General features: G+C 35.4%; 1 protein-coding gene across 1 annotated transcript in view; it reads left to right on the forward strand.

Moving 5' to 3' along the window:
- LOC136037958 (GPN-loop GTPase 2-like) overlaps nucleotides 1-13,633 on the forward strand; it is a 35,305-nt gene extending 21,672 nt beyond the window's left edge. Inside the window, exons 4-6 of the mRNA XM_065720841.1 lie at nucleotides 3,763-3,968; nucleotides 12,148-12,262; nucleotides 13,127-13,633. Coding sequence (XP_065576913.1) covers nucleotides 3,763-3,968; nucleotides 12,148-12,262; nucleotides 13,127-13,560 — 755 coding nt within the window. The 3' untranslated portion in view covers nucleotides 13,561-13,633. The remainder of the gene's footprint in view (nucleotides 1-3,762; nucleotides 3,969-12,147; nucleotides 12,263-13,126) is intronic.
- The last annotated feature ends 7,068 nt before the right edge of the window (nucleotides 13,634-20,701 follow it).

A 20,701-nucleotide genomic window follows, 5' to 3' on the forward strand; every position in this document is an offset into this window, starting at 1 on the left:
TTACTGGTCAATCATAAATTCCCTAACTGATAGTTAAATCATGTTCGACCCGACAAGACAAATGACGAATGGGATGCATAATTGCCACTGTAGTGGTGTGTAATCGTAATTTTATCCTCAAGTGTGACAATGGTGTGGCCTGAGCATTAGTCTAATGTATCTGCTTCTAATTTATAATTTTTTGATTTGTTCATTTATTTTTTGTTGTACATAACCTTCAGTGTATGCTTTAAATGGAAGAGCCATAAAAATTGGGTGTATATTTGGGGAAGTCTTTCAATTGAATAAACTACATTGTATATTACAAGGGTAATAAGTGAAAAATAAGAAATTATAATTGAAAACAAATGCAAGTGCATGAAATCAATCAATGGCTATGCTTAATGCTTCAAACCTGAACGAAAATTAAACTGTTAGTGCAAGTCATATTGCCAAAAAATCTGTTTGCATTTCATGTTAAATTTATACTGCTGTTGTATAAAATTATGCTAAAAAAAGAAATTGAACCAGTTAAGACAACTTTGTGTCTTCTTTACTTGAAAAAAAGACAAAAGGAGAAATTAGTTATTTTAAATATTCTTATAAGTGCTCTAATTCTATGAAATAAGTGATTAATTGGTGGATCTTCAATAATTATTTTTTCCCTTTCTTTATTTTGAAACGCTGGGAAAGCGGAAATCTTTTTAATCCGCCACAAGGATGCAATTCAGGCATGTAAAAAATAAATTATCCCCTGAAGTAATTAAAGGGAAACTTTAAATTTGTAGCAGTGTATTAACTTTTTATGAAACCAAGCTTTAAAACCAAAACATTTCTTCTAACTCCTCTCAAATTTTCTCTGTTTTTGTAAATTAAAATTAAAACATCCCGATTTGATGTGGAAGAGGTATAGAAACGTAGAGCGCAGAACAGTCGCAATAAAAGCCAGTGTGAATGTCCCTTAAGAGCCAAGTTTGGTTGTTTTTGGCTCACAGTATCAGTTCAATTTGGTAACACAAACAAAAATGTGGAGCTTCCCAAAAAGCTAAATATTTTAAATAAAAGCTACATAGTTACACACAAACGTTTATTTACAGACTTAGATTGAATTTTGTTCTTTTCTGGTGTTTCACATTCTTAAATTGTAACTAACAATATAAAATAGCAATAACAATAACTTACAGTATTAGAAGGGGAGAATTGGGACTTGTTACCTCAGTGCTAATTATATTCATGAAACAAAGTAAACAACACAACGGCAATTTTTTGCTGCAAAACATCAGCCCTAACTAAGACAAAATGTCTTTAAATCAAAATCCTAAGAGAGCCGTTCGATTTAAAATTTAAAATATTTAACTGCAAAGTTCCTTAGGATATACTCTGACGAAGGAATATATTCGTCTCTAAAGCTTTTATCCTTATTTCTTATTCTACTTTTTTATATCCTACTTTCTATACGATAATACGGAACAGCCCCTGGGATGGGCAGCACAAATTAGACTCGCCTCGCTTATACTAGATTCCCTTGTCTAAATACTATACTTGCTGTTTTTCATACTCGTCACTCGTGGACACGAACAGACCGTGGACAGGTCAATATTAATCTAATATGGAAGATACCTTAATGGTTAGTTCTTTCATATCTAAATACTATTTGTAATAAATGCTGAACTGTATTAAGTGTAAGATTGAAAGAAACCTTTAAGTGTTGCAGTCATATATTACCATCCTTTTTTGGGATAGTTTAAAAAGAAGAAATAAACTCGTGGAACTTGTCATACAAATTGAAGAATGACAGGATAGAAAGAAAACAAATTAGCAAAAAAACAATAATGTCCTTTAAAAAAAGATGTTATCTGAAAACAATATATGCTAGTGCCGTTCAAACCATCCATGGAAGCCAACCGTAAGCAAAGGGCAATTTTGTCAATTATAACCGGAATTCCGAAGACAGAATTTAAAAAGCAATATATTCATAGAACGGATTCACTTTTTATATTGATCTAGAAGTTCAAAAATCCCAATCTAAATTTTACTTTGTTAAGTTATTTTTTAAAAAGATTTATACAATAAAAAAAAACAGGGAAGGGTACTTACAAAGTAATGGGCTTCTATCCATTTAGATACAATTTATTAGAGCTAAATTGTATCCAAAAATATTAGAGCTAAAGTAATTAGCTCTAATGCACTTGTGGAGTCAAAGAATGGCCCATTTATGGCCACTTCGAGCAACGAGACATTGAATTTGTCCCGGTTCGACCAAAAGGCCAGCAAGTATTCTATAAGTAACTGATTACTTAGAGGACGTTGGTCGCGGCATTCCTATGCTAGAACTAGACAGGCAAATCTTGTTTGACAACTCTAGACGGGCAGCGCATCTTTTCATTCGTGACCCAGTTTCGCTCTTAAGTGAAAAAATCAATTTAGATGATGAGGAAAATACTGACCATTTCGAAGTATTTTATTTTTTTATTTTCATACTTTCCCCTTATTTTAATTTTGTATATTAGTTCTATATATTCAAGTTCTATGGATAAACTGTGATTCCATCCCTCGTCTCCAAATTGTGGCTAATTGTGACCAAGAGTGGCCCATTTATGGCCACTCCGGGCAACGAGATGTCAAATTTATCCCAGTTCGACCAAATGGCCACCAGCCGAAAACTCTGAGATAAAAGTAATTTCACTACTGCCTGAAAGTCTTGTATAAAACCTGTGATCATTCACAACCATGTCATTTTGCGCTAGAACATTTTGTCCCTTAACATACGTGAGCTCTATGAAGTGACAACTTTTTATAATAGGAAATAATTACTCGTCAACTTTTCAGAGATTTGTCTAAAGTGTATTTTTAAGACGCAAAATATTGGATTCTCTCAGGGAGTTAGTTTGATCAAGTTTGAGCATGTTTGAGCAAAGAACAGGGGGAGGGGTATGAGTGCATGGAGTACTCATATTTTGCGATTTATATAATCTTACCGTGATTTTGCGGATTTTCATAATATTTACCTACCACTCTTCGAGCCAACAGAAACTAAAAACAAACAGAAAGTAAATCCAATAATTTTCTTTCTTTTCACTTTTAATATTTACCTACCACTCTTCGAGCCAACAGAAACTAAAAACAAACAGAAAGTAAATCCAATAATTTTCTGTCTTTTCACTTGAAAAGACTGCAGTGTCGCCTAAAATAAGCAGAAGTTGCCTATCTATGAGATGGGCTGCAATCCCAATAAAAGACGGGTTTTTCAATTACAACAAACGTGTTTAAATATTTTAACGGACCGAGATCCGTTGATTTTTGAATTTGAAAAAAAAAGGGAATAGTTATGGGAAAAGTCAAAGTCATGGCCAATTGTAGAAAAAAGCCAAGACAGATTGTTCAATTAAGTGGGCAGCCCAGTCAAGGGTTAATTTTATCCCTTTGATTGCCGTTGTTACTGTCTCCAATAAAATGAAAAAATAAAACCAATAAAATCAATAAAATGAAACCCCAAACTTTATTTTTCCGTATCAATTTCGTAATTAAGTAGAAATTAATAAAATAAATCAAAGGAAAATGATAAAAGACAGTAACTAAAAGTCATAACAATTGGCGAGACGTACGTGTTTTTTAATACGAATATCGCCTTGCGTATGATCTGGATTCTAAATAAACAGACAGCGACTATTTTTCTTAAGTGGAAGGGTGGGGTACAATCCATGAGAGGTATACATACCATAGGTTGATGATTGAAGGTCAAGATGTTGAAATCTCTGTATTATCTTCTTTGTTTCTTTTTAGACCCCGCCAATGACAATGTTCCCTTTGAATCGGACATAAACATATCTGAACTAATTACATTAGAAGATGTCATGGAGCAGTTGAAACTTGGGCCAAATGGAGGACTGATATACTGCCTTGAATACTTGGAAAAGAACGTTGACTGGCTTATATCTAAAATCAACAGTTTCAAAAATTCGTATTTTATATTTGATCTTCCTGGACAGGTAAATACTTTGTCGTCATGAGCTCACGGGATAGAAAACTAATAGGAGAGGATGGTCAAATGTGTCTCTGAAAAGAAAAAAAAAACATAACAAAAAATAACCAACCATCATCGATTAGCATTCCGCATCAATATGATAGTTAACTGTAAATTCGAAATAAGAATGCTAATTTTTTTTTTTTTTTTTTTTTTGTCTTTTTTAATTTAGCTTGCCATTAGATCGGAGATAAAACAACCCTTTTTGCTTAGCACAAAAGCACAATGGATATACCACGGTTATTTAATTTTTTATATTATTTTTTATTTATTTTATTTTTTCATTTCATGGTATTTTATTTTATTCTTTTTTATCGCAAGGCAATATGTTCGATGCAATCTAAAACTAATTAGCATAACTAATGCTAGTTTACAACAAAATAATCTGTCTAATTCCTGAATTTTAATAAGTTATTTCCTTCTTAGGTTTTATAATTTTAATAAATTAATTCAGGTTGTTTGGGATATTTGTACTCTGCTGGGTAAAGGTTCCCTGTAAAGGGAGGCACTAGTGAATGTTAGTTCCCATCAAACCCATTTAAAATTTTTAATTTTCTCTTACTAGCTTCTACTTTTTAAGAATGACCCTTCAATTTTTTTTATTTCAGAATAATTTCTAATTTTGGCAGTGTAATATACACGAGTAGAGAGATTCAGCTAAAAAAGACGATGAAAGACATGGTTGAGGCGTTAAGTCTCCATCTCTTTGCACAAAAAAGAAGAGCCCATTGCAGTGTCTGAAGTATTGCATTAGACAACTCTTTACAAAACAAGCTATTTACCGGAAAATTATTTATTAAGAAAAAAAAACTGCTCTAAAATTGTTGACCATTAATTTTTTAAATTCTAAAGAGATTAATATCTAAGTGTAGCAATAATATTCTAAGCTCTCCTTAAAAAGAAAAAAAAAATAAATGCTAAAGAGCGTAATATTTCCAATCCCTGTTTTAAATTTAAACTAGAATTGAATTTAAGATGACGAATTGAACTGGAGAACTGCAATTCTAATCACAACGGAGATAACTAAATAACTCTATTTCCTGCAAGACCTTTGTTTAGTATACATGTGTGTAGTAATCCCAACTAGTAAAAACTACATAAGTTTGTTTTTTTTCGTTTTGAAATATGGCAGTAGGGATAAACTGCTTTACGGTAACTTGTTTTGATATTGTAAAAAAAAATTGTTGATCCAAGTCAAATTAACCGTCTTGAATCAGTTTTTTTTTGTCGTTTTGAAATACGGCAGTAGGGGCGAATTGCTTTCGGTAAACTTGTTTCGATATTGTAAAAAAAAATTGTTGATCCAAGTGAAATTAACCGTCATGAATCAGTTTTTTTTGTCGTTTTGAAATATGGCAGTAGGGGCAAACTGCTTTACGGTAAACTTGTTTCGATATTGTAAAAAAAAATTGTTGATTCAAGTGAAATTAACCGTCATGAATCAGTTTTTTTATCGTTTTGAAATATGGCAGTAGGGGCAAACTGCTTTACGATAAACTTGTTTCGATATTGTAAAAAAAAATTGTTGATCCAAGTGAAATTAACCGTCATGAATCAGTTAAAATATATATTTCAGAAAGTATATGAGAGTGTTGTTAGCTCTTTGAATTAAAATTGAATTGTTGTGGGCATCAAGTCATGGCTAATTGTAGAAAAAGCCAAGACAGTTCAATTGAGTGAGAAGCAAACCTGGCATTAACCCCCCCCCCCTTCCTTATTAGGATTGTATAAAAAGGAGGTTGGTTCATTTTTTAATATATATGTCTATTTATAATCCGTCCATGCGTCATTGCTGGAGCAGTAGAACCAAGGTAGATAGTCAAAGAGCTAGCCCAACAACCTTCTTAATCGTAGTAATGAACTTTTTTCCTGGAAACGGTGGTTTACCCTACTTGTGTATTTTTACCGAATCTATGGTTGAAATGTAGATATTTAGCTTATACAAATATTTCTTTTCCAAAGGGCCATAAAGGATCCTTCTGTTTAATAATTAAATAAAAAAAAACTAGTTTTTTGTACTGAAAGTAAGGAGCGACATTAAAACTTAAAACGAACAGAAATTACTCCGTATATGAAATGGGTTGTCCCCTCCGCAGTCCCTCGCTCTTTACGCTAAAGTTTGACTCTTTGCCACAATTCTACTTTTTAAAACAATTAAAAACTTTAGCGTAAAGAGCGAGGGACTGCGGAGGGGACAACCCATTTCATATACGGAGTAATTTCTGTTCGTTTTAAGTTTTAATGTCGCTCCTTACTTTCAGTACAAAAAACTAGTTTTTTTTTTATTTAATTTCTGAACGTTTTTGAATTAATGCATGTTTGATTTTGGCTCTCCGCACATAAATTATTGAAATGAAATTAGTATATTAATTTTTTTTTTGGCTAAATGGCTTTCTCTTAGTTTTGATCAGACGATTTTGAGAAATAAGGGGTGGGGAAGGAGGCCTAGCTGCCCTCCAATTTTTCGGTTACTTAAAAAGGCTACTAGAACTTTTAATATTCAACGAACGTTTTTATTAGTAAAAAATATACGTACCTTAAGAATTAACTTACGTAACAAACTTTTATATTCTTATATTTTTATTATGTGTACGAGGGGGTTTGTACCCTCGTTAATGCCTCGCTCTTTACACTAAATCGTAAGTTTTGTCCCAATTCTTTAAGAATGACCCCTGAATCAAAAAGGCCGTAGAATAAATAGTTGAAATCACTAAAAATATTTTAGCATAAAGAGCGAGGTATTTATCTCCTCCTAAATAACTCGCTCTTTACGCTAAAGTATTTTTAGAACCCCTCATATGCGTAATAATCTCTGTTCGTTTTAAATTTCAATGCTATTCCTTACTTTCATTTGAAAAAACGTTTTCATGTTTATTTTTTCATTTTTTTTTATAGTAATGCTAGAAAATCCTGCGCCCTTTTCATTGAATTTTTCTTCCCCCATGACATATTCCTCAAAGGAAAGATCCTCCCATCAACCCCACCCCCCAAACCAAAAAATCCCCATGAAAACGTCTGTACACTTCCCAATAACCATTACTATATGTAAACACTGGTCAAAGTTTGTAACTTGCAGCCCCTCCCTCAGGGATCGTGGAGGAGTAAGTCATTCCCAAAGACAGTTATTATGGTTTTCGACTATGTTGAACAAAATGGCTATCTTAAAACTTTAATCTGTTGACTTTTGGAAAAAATGAGCATGGGAGGGGGCCTATTTGCCCTCCAATTTTTTTGGTCACTTAAAAAGGGCACTAGAACTTTTCATTTCCGTTAGAATGAGCCCTCTCGCGACATTCAAGGACCACTTGGTCGATAAGGTGACCCCTGGGAAAAAAAACAAAAAAAACAACAAACAAACAAATAAACACGCACCCGTGATTTGTCTTCTGGCAAAAAATACAAAATTCCACATTTTTATGATAGGAGCTTGAAATTTTTGCTATAGAGTCCTCTGATATACCAAATGCGATAGAGATTCTATAAAGATTCTATAAATATATGCGATAAAGATTCTATGACTTTTAGGGGATGTTTCCCCCTTTTTTCCAAAATAGGGCAAATTTTCTCAGGCTTGTAGATAGGAGCTTGAAACTTCTATAGTAGGGTTAAGTTATATATTTAGAATCAGCGTAAAAATTCAATTCTTTTGATGTATCTTTTAGCATCAAAATTCCGTTTTTTGGAGTTCCGTTTACTATTGAGCCGGGTCGCCCCTTACTACAGTTCCTTACCACGAACTGTTTGAAAAGAAAATAATTCGGTATTTGTAGATAGGAGCTTGAAACTTCTATAGTAGGGTAAACTTATATATTCAGAATCAGCGTAAAAATTCAATTCTTTTGATGTATCTTTTAGCATCAAAATTCCGTTTTTTGGAGTTCCGTTTACTATTGAGCCGGGTCGCCCCTTACTACAGTTCCTTACCACGAACTGTTTGAAAAGAAAATAATTCGGTATTTCGGGGCTTCTGACATTATTACTCCTTTGCGGAAGTTAGGCTCAAAATTGAAAAAGGATTATATTTTTTCTCTGGGCCCCTTCCACCTCTTAGTTCGTTTATTTTCCCGTTAGTTTTCACCTGTTTTCGCTTTATAGTTGTGTTATCTCTTAGCAGTTCTTTCGTTAGTTGAGTTATGGTTGTGGTATATATGTTTTATCGCTCGTATAGTTGTGTTATTTTCGAATTATACTCCATAATAGAGAGGCTCCGAACACCCAGCATTGTATATTAAACTCTTAATTTGACGTTTTTTTCTAACGTGACCAGATTCGTCCTGCGCCCTTTTCATTGAATTTTTCCCCCCATGGCATATTTCTCCAAGGAAATATCCTCCCACATAGCCCCCTCCCTCAACCCTACCCCCAAAACCAAAAAAATCCCCCCTGAAAACGTCTGTACACTTCTCAATAACCATTATTATATGTAAACACTGGTTGAAGTTTGTAACTTGCAACCCCTCCCCCAGGGACTGTGGGGGAGTAAGTCATCCCCAAAAACATAGTTATTATGATTTTCGACTATGCTAAATAAAATGGCTATCTCAAAATTTTGATCCGTTGACTTTGGGAAAAAAATGAGCGTGGGAGGGGGCCTAGATGCCCTCCAATTTTTTTGGTCACTTAAAAAAGGCCCTAGAACTTTTCATTTCCGTTAGAATGAGCCCTCTTGCGACATTCTAGGACCACTTGGTCGATACGATGACCCCTGGGAAAAAAAAAAAAAAAAAAAAAAAAAAAAAAAAAACAAACAAACAAACAAATAAACACGCACCCGTGATTTGTCTTCTGGCAAAAAATGCAAAATTCCACATTTTTGTAGATAGGAGCTTGAAACTTCTATTGTAGGGTTCTCTGATACGCTGAATCTGATGGTGTCATTTTCGTTAAGATCCTACGACTTTTAGGGGGTGTTTCCCCCTATTTTCCTAAATAAGGCAAATTTTCTCAGGCTCGTAACTTTTGATGGCTAAGACTAAACTTGATGAAACTTATATATTTAAAATCAGCATTAAACATGCGATTCTTTTGATGTAGCTATTGATATCAAAATTCAATTTTTTAGAGTTTTGGTTACTATTAAGCCGGATCGCTCCTTACTACAGTTCGTTACCACGAACTGTTTGATATAAATCATAAACTCTGTAGTAGAAAAAATATACAAAGAAATTTATTTCGAAGTAGGGGTAAATTAGAAAAAAGTATAAATAAGCGTATTCCATGGAAAATGTTGTAAAAAATCGTCAAAGTTTTGGGATATTTGATATGTCACTATTTTACTGTACTTCGCGCATTTTTTAGTATGCCAGAGAGCTCTACTGTAGAAATTTCAAGAAGAAAGATCAGGGATGTGTGTTTATTTGTTTTTCATCTTTTCCGTCCGGGGTAATCGTCTCGGCCCAATGGTCCTAGAATATCGAATGAGGCTCATTCAAACGGGAATATACAGTTCTAGTACCCCTTTTAAGTGCCTAAAGAGATTGGAGGGCAACTAGCTCCCTCCCACGCCCCTTTTAATTCCAAAGACGTTTGGTCATAATTTTGAGATAACCAAATGGTTCAGCATAGTTGAAAGGTAAAATAGCTATGCCTCTGGGGATGACGTGACCCCTCATAGCCCCCGGGGAAAAGACTCTTAGTTATGCAATTTGCCCTTTATTTACATACTGTGTTTATTATTGGGAACTATACGTAATCTTTTTGGGGAAGGGAAGGGAATTTCCTGTTGAGGGGATTTTCCAGGGGAACTGCCCACGGGGGGGGGGGGGCATTTCCTGGCATGAATTGAAAAACGGTCGGTAACTGAATAAACAACAGGTTTTCTTCCACTAAAAGTAAGGAGCAACATTTAAACTTTAGACGAACAGAAATTATTCCGTACATTAGGGGTGCTGCCTCCCTCTCCAATCCTCCGGTCGTTACGCTAAAGTTTTTTAGTGTTTTAAAAAAGCTTCTGATTTTGATTCAACGGTCTTTGTGTTTTAACAATTGTTTCTGAAAGAATTTGACAAACATTTCAACTTTAGCGTAACGAGTGGGGGATTGTGGATGGGGCATCTTCCTCGTGTACATAATGATTTCTGTTGGTTTAAAATTTTAATGCTGCTCCTTTCTTTTAGTGGAAAAAACTTTTTTTTATTCAACGAACTCAGGTTCAACCCGCGAAATGGTTCTGGAATACTGGCTCAATGTATAAATAATATAGTTGTATATTTTTTTTCTAAAGTTAAATACTGCTACCCTGATCGTAACTAATTTTACTATGCTTCTAGTCTTTGTCATTTTTTTGTAAATGTTTTATTTGTATATGTTCTTTTAAATGTCTTTGTACTGTTTACCTAAATTTCATTGATATATTTTTGTCTTTCCATGAGCTTTCTACTTCCACAAAAGAAAAGAGATTGTACTTGAAAAACAAGAGATAAACTTCCTTGTGAAATTTGTTTTATGAACTCTAGGACTATTAATGAAAAGAGCAACTTGAGCTCAAAGTTCTGTTAGCGATGTTTTCTGTAGTTGCGCGCAGACCCTCTCACTGTTCTGATCACTCTTGCGTCAGTTACAAAATAATAATAAGTTATATTGTGGTCATCAAATATATTCCCCTTAAATTTGTCAAATCTAATTAAAGTAAAATCAGACGGGTATGGAACCCATTCAAAACAAATTCTTGGGTCCCCTGGCTGGTAAGGTCAGATTCTTATTTCATAAAAAATGACTATCACAAGCTGAGATGGGCCATTCGCACTTTAAAATGGTGCACAGGCCTGAAATCTTTGCTGAATTTTATCAGTTTGAGAGTAGACTTTGCGTTGGTCGTTGCTTCTCCGTCTCCTTACCGTATGCTCACTTTTCCATTTCCGAGAAGAATGGTTGCGCCCAACAGCTCTTGAATTCTTTTATTAAATTGTAATTTCCACTTTTTCACTTGTTAAATTTGACTGTAATTTGATCAATGACTTAGTGATACCTTAGTTCTTCTGCCCTAGAAATGACGCATGGACGGATGATAGATGCACTTATCTATTAAGAAATGAACTGACATCATCTTTATACAATCCTAATAAGGGATTATGCCAGATTTGCCTCTCACTCAATCGACCTGTCTGTCTTGGCTTTTTCTACAATTAGGTATGGCTTGATGCCTAATATTGATTTTTAATTTTGAAAAATAGTAGGTTGACCCTAGAAAATCAAAATGTATTACTTGCAGCCTCTTTTGCAATCGCAACAATCAATTCAACAATAAGTGGAGGTGTTAATAATTCACCCTTCTTAATATTCTTCCTGGCTGTGGTTTTGACAGCATAGAAAAAACCATCACCGTGCCACTTTCCCCGTTTTCACTTGTTAATTTGACTTTAATTTGATCTACTTCTTAAATGGTCGGAAACGCTGGAAAGACGGCTGGGGGAATGTACAGGCAGAGATCAGAGAGATCATGCCGCTAGGAGCGTATCGTTTGCCCTCTAATGATTTAATTTGAAGTTTTCTATTTCGCTGGAACTCTTTCTATCATCATTTCTCAAAAATCTGCAAAAAGAGGGATTTTAGCTCAAATGGGCAAAAAGTTTGCAATTCCCGTTTGTAGAGGGAAAGAGTGCAATGAGGTAAAAAAGTGCAAAAACTACGAAAGTGTACAAGTTGGCAACCCTGGTGTAATCTCAGGACCTAATCATCTTGAAGTTTTGTTGCGTAAAGACATGCGTGACTTTCTTGTGCTGGTGCCATCTTTAACAAAGCTGTTAAGAGACATTTTGACACGAAAATTCAAAAGCATTATAATATACCTATTCTCTCTGACGGGGAAAGTGTCGGAAATTGTTTAGGTTAGCTTGTGTGCTAGATTATGGACACTTCTTAAAAGATTCTTTAAGATAACCTTGTGGTTTGACTATGAATGTCAAAAGAATTAGACATACCCAGATTGGCTTCTTAAAGGCTATGCTGTAAATCACAGTTTTTAGTTGTGTTTTTCGGTTTTCTTTATTAAAAATATATATAAAAAAAAAACAAATTGTAGGGAAAAAATGTGGACTTTCCACAAATCATACTGATTGTATGCCCGATATGACTGAAAAAAGGATGAAATTGACTGCTGCTTTTCCGTACCCTAATAAGGCGTGTTTATTTATACGTTTTTTAAGGTTGAGCTGTACACGCATCATGGATCTGTTAAAAAAATAGTTGAAGCTTTGGACAAATTTGGATTGCGTTTGTGTGCTGTTCATTTGGTGGATTCGCATTACTGTAGTGATCAAGGTACTGTAAATGTTCATGATATTTATTGTTTTTGACGCTAATGTAATTACAATTTTTATGTATGGCTGTTTTTTTTTTTTTTTGTCTTTTGTTTACATCTAAGGCCTTCGGCTGCATAATCTTTTTGTTCTTATTATCCAATCTGGTGCTGTCAGTTGACACTTTGTCAGATAAGAGGACAGGTTTATATACATAGGTAGACATAGACATAGGTTTATATATAAGTACAAGTAAATGTACTAACAGGCCTGGCCCTTAGGGGAATGAAGATCGAACATTTTTCCCGGAGATGGGAGGTAGAAAACGCTACAAATGTCAGGATCCATGGTTTCTCTTGAGGAAAAACCGCAATTTCTTTTCCTAAGATTGACATTTTCTGTTACACATGTTTTTAAGAGTTGCTAACAATCAGACAAATCAAGTAGCTTAAAAAGACCGCAAATATTCAAAATATTTGAAGATGTATTTAAATGCTCAAGGTTGCGGCAATGGCTGAAACCTTTAAAACAGTCGAACTTTTTAAATTCCATGTTACTGGGAAAAGGTTTAAAAAAAAAAGCAATCTACGCTTACTTGTCATTATCTAATGAAAGAAGGAAACTTTGATGTTAAAAATCATTTCTTCATAATCTGCTTTTGTACGCTATATGTCAATTAAAGGAATAATTGCTAAGAAAGGTATAATGAGTTGTATCCCTCTTTATGATTCCATCCAAGTTCACTCAAGACCATTATCGGTCCATAGTTGAGATTATTTTCAGTTTTAATAGAACTACAGATAAGGTTAAAAGCCAATTTAGTTAATATAGTTACTCTTTTTCTTTTTGTGTTATCGTTTGTCTGAATTATATATTTTTTTTCCAGGTAAATTTATTTCTGTTGTCCTCGCATCCCTGACCTCAATGCTTCAACTTTCAATGCCTCAAGTAAATATTCTTTCCAAATGTGATTTGATCGAACGTTATGGAAAGCTTCAGTTTGGGCTAGAGTTTTATACTGAAGTCTTGGATTTGAACTACCTCATTTCAGCACTAGACGATGACCCATTTACAGAGAAATATAATAAATTGACTGCTAAAATAGTTGATGTGCTCGAATCTTACTCATATGTTTCGTTTTTGCCACTTTCCGTGGATGACACCAAAGCTTTATTGAAAGTGAAAAATGAAGTTGATAAGGCTAATGGATATGTTTATGGAAGTGGTGAGGAAAGAAATATTCAGAGTTTAATGTCATGTGCTGTTGGGACTGAATTCCAAGCAGAACGACTGGGTAGGTATCAAGAAAATTTATCCTAGGAGTAATGAACAGACAATTATACATGTCCTTCGGTTTTTAACAAATATATTTTGTCTGTATATGTTTTAAGAACTTTTCCTTTTTTGCTGACATACTGGCGCCAACTCACTAAAATGTAGGGGGATGACGCAAAATATATATTTCAAAATTTAGGGGGCAATTTCGTTCAATTTCTTCTTTTTTTTCAACGAAAACACCAAAAAAAGCATTTTTCACAATCTAGGGGAAGGGAGGGCGGGCAAGTTCCCTTTTTCTTACCATCTGTTTAGGCGGGAGATGTTCAGCATATTATCCAGCTGCCTTTCTAATTGCTTATCCATTCCCAAGTTTTATGGCCTAATTACAACATTTGTGAATTGAAAGAACATTTCTGTATCGATATAGATACATATGTTCCGCACAATTTTAGCACAAGTGTCACGAGTTAGAAGTCTCAAGAAGCCTTTCATGCAGATGTAACTCAAAATCTGTAGCTATGAGGTTTGGGAGCCACTTGTAAAACCGACTGTGAGATATGAAAGCGTTGATGATAGTACTTGCACGTTAAGTATAGGAAGTTATTGTTATTTACTAAATTTAATAGGAACGAATTAAGAGACGGCAACATAATAAAATCCTGTATTCTCTTGTGTATTATAGTAATTGATCATTGGGGGAGGTTTTTTCGACATATAAGGAGAGAAGAGTGAAAATGAAAACTTTACCCACAGAACAAACATAATCTTTCCTATTTAGACCGGTACTGTCTCATCTACCTGTTACTGTCCTCTTTTTGACAGTAACTCTGAAACTCTTTTCTCAAGAATACTTGACGATATCCGGACACACTGCTTCCAGCCAAATGGATGACGTTTCAAGGGTTATACGTTCTGAATTATTAAGTTTCCCACTGTGATGTGTTGCAAATCACCCATATTTTATTTATTTATTTTTTAATGACAACACTGGGAATTTTGTGCTTCTGCCCTCTTTACCTTAAAAAAGAAAACTGGATATGCGCCTGACGTCACGGCAATCTCCTCCCACCCCACCACCACTAATTTTTTTGTCTTCCCCTGTATTTTAAAAACTACCCTTGGTCGGTCATTTCATTGACATTCCTGTAGTTTGGTATTTTAATTGGAAAAGAATGTTGACAAAATTATTCCTCCCCCTTGTCGTAAATTAAAATCTTACTTAATACAAACTTGTTTTAAACATAATCTTCTGAGCCTTATAAGTAGGAAAGGAGTGAAGACACAAACTTGAAAATACTTTTCACGCCTAACTTCGGCTGTAGTCATTTTCTGATCGAACTTCGGATTGGTTGTTCCTAAGTTACAGCACCTACAATTTTTTTACCAGGCTATTTTATTTTACTTCCCTATTTCAAAACAGCCTAAACAAAGATACCAACTATGCTGTTCATAATAAACTGGGCATTGAAAGTACCCTAATAATAATATCATACCTTTACCTGGGATCCTATCCCAGGTATAGGTATACTGAATGGACATCGCATGTCCATTCAGTAGAGAAATTAACCACTATTACTGGTGTCTTCCTCTTTTTTGTCATAAAAATGTGCAACAAGAATGCTACTATTAACATTATCTAACAAATAAAAGTACTCATTCATTATGATTCCCTAATCACTGTCCAAGTATCCCATAATTGCTACATGAATAAGTAAATTTTAAATCATTTAATAACACAGCCTTAGATGATAAATTATCCCTTGTATCTATAGTAATTTATAATGCATAATCTCCTCGTTCATAATGACACAATGGTAATTTGCTGTAAACATTGTTACGTTTAAAGTAACATAGTTTAATGCTGGACTGTTCAGGCAACATGGTTTTCAGCACTTTCCGATGCAGCTCTAACAATCAAAAACTAAAACCTTGCACAAACAAATTTCATGTCCTTTACTTTGAATCATTACATATCTGCAAATGCTACACTATGAAGGGGAGTCAGTCCAGACTTTTAATCATACAATAGCATAGCAAGAGAATGTTAAATGATGCAAAAGAATAATGCCAGCGAGACAAACTTCGCTCAGTCTTTTCATTTAAGGTTCTTAAGAAATGGTTTCAGTTCAGGACTGACCCTTTCTGAGATAAAATACACACATGGTAAGCGTTTAAGTACATTAACAGCAAGATCTTCTCTCTTTTATGTGATCTGCCTTTGCAAATTTTTCGTGCTACACATGTTTCGCTGCACTATTTCTAATCTGTGGCTTCATGGCATCCTGTGAGAAGCTCCTGTTAATTGATAAGTTTTGCTTATCTTTATAACAAGAACATTTAGGGAAGATACTTGCACCGACGACATTTTTTATAGCGCACTTTCTGAATGTTAATGAACAAAGTCTAAACAAGCTTACCGAACATAAGGCAGTATGGGAATTAAACCAAAGAGATGTTACAGAAGTGATTCCCATTAACCGAAATCCCTAATTTGTCAAATTATACACAGTTTATTAAATTTCGTCCTCCAGATCAACCACTCGGAAGAAAAGGTGGGTGACGTCTTGTTTGTTTTGTTTTTTTCTTACTTAGAGTAATATTCACCCAAAAATAATTTCAGTCCCTAGTTTATCTGAGTGTGAAACCCTTTGGCTAAGTATCACGCCGAATGTACTCCACCATATTTTATGTATTATTTCAATAGCTGTCTTCTATCACGCGGCAAACAAAATGTTGTAAAAAACAGGAGCTAAGAGCTCATATGGCACTTGTGACGAAGTCGGAAGAGCCAAGAGCTCATATGGCATGAGCTCTAGCAAAATTCTAAGAATCAATGAATTGATTTAAAAGGAAAATTAGAGGCTTAATGCCGGCCAGGATTTAAAATAAGAGCTCTGAGACACAAGGTCCTTCTAAATATCAAAATTCATTAAGATCCGATCATCCACTCGTAAGTTAAGAATAACTCATTTTTTTCTAATTTTTCCTCTCCTTTCAGCCCCATGATGGTCGGATCGGGGAAAACAATTTTATCAAGTCAATTTGTGCAGGTCCCTGACACGCCTACTAATTTTCATCGTCCTAGCACATCCAGAAGCACCAAACTCGCCAAAGCACTGGACCCGCCCCCTAACTGCCTCAAATAGAGCGGATAAGTTGTGGTTACGTCAATCACGTATCTACGACATTTGCTTATTCTACCCATCAAGTTTCATCCGATCTCTCCACTCTAAGCGTTTTCCAAGATTTCTGGTTTCCCCCTCCAACTCCCCCCAATGTCACCAGATCTGGTCGGAGCTTTTGGACATGAGTTCCTTCTAAATATCAAATTTCATTAAGATCTGGTCACCGGTTGTTAAGTATAAAATACCTCAATCTTTCTTATTTTTCCAATTAACACACACACCCCCAAAGAGAGCAGATCCGTCCCAATTATGTCAACCACGTATTTAAAACTTGTGCTTATTCTTCCCATCAAGTTTCATCTCGATCTCTCCACTCTAAGTGTTTTCCAAGATTTCCGGTTTCTGAGATTTCCGTTTTCCCCCTCCAACCCCCTCTGTCCCCAGATCCGATTCGAATTGAAAATGTATTATATGAGACATAAGATCTTTCTATATATCAAGTTTCGCTAAGATCCGATCACCCATTCGTAAGATAAAGAAACCTCAATTTCGTAAGATAAAGAAACCGCAAGATTAGCTTTAAGAAATTGCATCTAATCATTTTATTCTCTTTAGTTTGAATGAGTTTATATTTCTTCATTTCATTCTTTTCGCCAGTCCTGGTTGAACTTCGCTGAAGTAAGGATGCTAGGGCTATATTTTAAAAAAAAAAAAAATTGTTTTAATAAGTGTTTTTATATTCAGTTTTAATTCTCACAATTTGATGTAAGTTCTTTTATATATATATATAGTATTGTATTGTGCTGAAGACGGCCCTTGGACATAGGGCCGAAATATCTACATAAATAATTTCCATTGTCTTGAAAAAACTTTCCCTATTGTTTCTACGTTGTATTTGTTTGTTATGGAAAGGCAGTGTGGTCTTCGTCGCTATTTTCGACCAGATCCTGTGACATTGGGGGGAGTTGGAGGGGGAAACCGGAATTTTTGGAACACGTGAAAATTGGGGTATTTTTATCTTACGAATAGATGATCGGATCTTAATGAAATTTGATATTTAGAAGAAATTCATGTCTCAGAGCTCTTATTTCAAATCCCGACCAGATCTTTTGACATTGGGGGGAGTTGGAGGGGGAAATCTTGGAAAAACACTTGGAGTGGAGGAATCGGATAAAGCTTGGTGGATAGAATAAACAAATGTCCTTGATACGTGATTGACAGAATCGTACTGGATACGCTCTCTTTGGGGGAGTGGTTCAGTGATTTGGCGAGTTTGGTGCTTCTGGGCGTGCTAGGACGATGAAAATTGGTAGGCGTGTCTGGGAGTTGCACAATTTGACTTGATAAAGTCGTTTTCCCAGATTCGACCATCTGGGGGGCTAAAGGAAGAGGAAAAATAGGGTATTTATAACTTACGAGTGGGTGATCGGATCTTAATGAATTTTGATATTTAGAAGGACATCGCGACTCAGAGCTCTTATTTTGAATCCTGACCGGTATTAAGCCTCTTATTTTCCTTTTTAAATTAATCTATTGATTCATAGAATTTTGTTAGAGCTCATACCATATGATCTCTTGGCTCTTCTCGCCTCGTCACAAGTGCCATATGAGCTCTTGTTTCTTGTAGCATATCTGCAAGGAATCCGTTTGACCTTATCTGTGTAGTAGGATCGATCAGATTTAGGAATTCCCGTTTAGTAAATAGTGATTTTTTCACCAAGATTTTGTTAATTGTAATTATCGGACCAATCTTCGACATTCAGCCATGTGCCAAAAGAAAGAAGATCAGAATTGTTAAGAGGGTTGTAAGAGCCTTAGGTCAGTGAGAAAAAATTCTTATAAGTTTGAAAAGAGAGACTAAAGGAGGGGAAAATGATAACTGCCACTCAATGGGGCCAAGTTGAAGGGTGACTGAAAATTATTCATAGTAGTCAAAATAGCATCAAGAGAGGTGTTTTCCCTAGTATTTCAACTAATTACTTTAATTAAAAGAAGAGCAAATTGAATTCATCTTAAGATTATTGCTGTCACCAACTAAAAAAAGTCAGTATTGGCATGCTTAGAAATAACAATATCAGCACTTGTCTGGAGTTGCTGATTTTTTTATGCACTTGGTATTAACCAAGTGACATATAGCGATCGCAAATTCTGTCGGTCGGTCCCGGTTTTGCTAGTTATAGGCACTTCCAGATAAGCTAGGACGATGAAATTCGGCAGGTGTATCAGAGACCAGCCCAGATTAAATTAGAAATAGTCGTTTCCCTTATTCGACCATCTGAGGAGGGGGGAGTGGGGGGACGGTTAATTCGAAAAATTAGAAAAAATTAGGTATTTTTAACTTGCGAACGGGTGATCGGATCTTAATAAAATTTGATATTTAGAAGGATATTGTGTCTCACAGCTCTTATTTTAAATTCCGACCGGATCTGGTGACATTTGGTGGAGTTGGAGGGGGAAACCTCAAATCTTGGAAAACGCTTAAAGTGGAGGGATCAGGATGAAACCTGGTGGAAAGAATAAGCACAAGCCCTAGATACGTGATTGACATAACCGGAACGGATCCGCTCTCTTTGGGGGAGTTGGGGGAGGGTTAATTCTGAAAAATTAGAAAAAATGAGGTATTATGAAAGGGTATTAAAAGGTATTGAAAAGGACATTGAAAGGTATCAAAAATAAGAAAAAATCGGATTTTAATGAAATTTCATATTCAGAAGGACCTCGTAACTCAGATCTCTTATTTTAATTCTCGACCGGGTCCAGTGTCGTTTGGGGTGGGAGGTGGAGAACCGGAAATCTTGTAAAACGCTTAGAGTGGAGAGATCAGGATGAAACTTGGTGGGTAGAATAAGCACAAGTCCAAAATACGTGACTGAGAAAACGGACCGGATCTGCTCTCTTTGGGGGAGGGGTAACTGAGAAAAAGTAGAAAATATGAGGCATTTGTAATTTCGGAACGGGTGATCAGATCTTAATGAAATTTGATATTTAGATGGATCTCGTGCTTCAAAGATCTTATTTTAAATCACGACCAGATCTGGTGACATTGGGGGAGTTGGAGGGGGAAACTGGAAATCTTGGAAAACGTGAAAATTGAGGTTTCTTTATCTTACGAATGGGTGATCGGATCTTAGCGAAACTTGATATATAGAAAGATCTTATGTCTCATATAATACATTTTCAATTCGAATCGGATCTGGGGACAGAGGGGGTTGGAGGGGGAAAACGGAAATCTCAGAAACCGGAAATCTTGGAAAACACTTAGAGTGGAGAGATCGGGATGAAACTTGATGGGAAGAATAAGCACAAGTTTTAAATACGTGGTTGACATAATTGGGACGGATCCGCTCTCTTTGGGGGTGTGTGTGTTAATTTGGAAAAATAAGAAAGATTGAGGTATTTTATACTTAACAACCGGTGACCAGATCTTAATGAAATTTGATATTTAGAAGGAACTCATGTCCAAAAGCTCTTATTTTAAATTCCGACCAGATCTGGTGACATTGGGGGGAGTTGGAGGGGGAAACCAGAAATCTTGGAAAACGCTTAGAGTGGAGAGATCGGGATGAAACTTGATGGGTAGAATAAGCAAATGTCGTAGATACGTGATTGACGTAACCACACTTAATCCGCTCTATTTGAGGCAGTTAGGGGGCGGGTCCAGTGCTTTGGCGAGTTTGGTGCTTCTGGATGTGCTAGGACGATGAAAATTAGTAGGCGTGTCAGGGACCAGCACAAATTGACTTGATAAAATTGTTTTCCCCGATCCGACCATCTTGGGGGCTGAAAGGAGAGGAAAAATTAGAAAAAAATGAGTTATTCTTAACTTACGAGTGGATGATCGGATCTTAATGAATTTTGATATTTAGAAGGACCTTGTGTCTCAGAGCTCTTATTTTAAATCCTGGCCGGCATTAAGCCTCTAATTTTCCTTTTAAATCAATTCATTGATTCTTAGAATTTCGCTAGAGCTCATGCCATATGAGCTCTTGGCTCTTCCGACTTCGTCACAAGTGCCATATGAGCTCTTAGCTCCTGTTTTTTACAACATTTTGTTTGCC

Source organism: Artemia franciscana, chromosome 17 (genome assembly GCF_032884065.1).
Source record: "Artemia franciscana chromosome 17, ASM3288406v1, whole genome shotgun sequence".
In the NCBI taxonomy this organism is placed as follows: Eukaryota; Metazoa; Arthropoda; class Branchiopoda; order Anostraca; family Artemiidae; genus Artemia; species Artemia franciscana.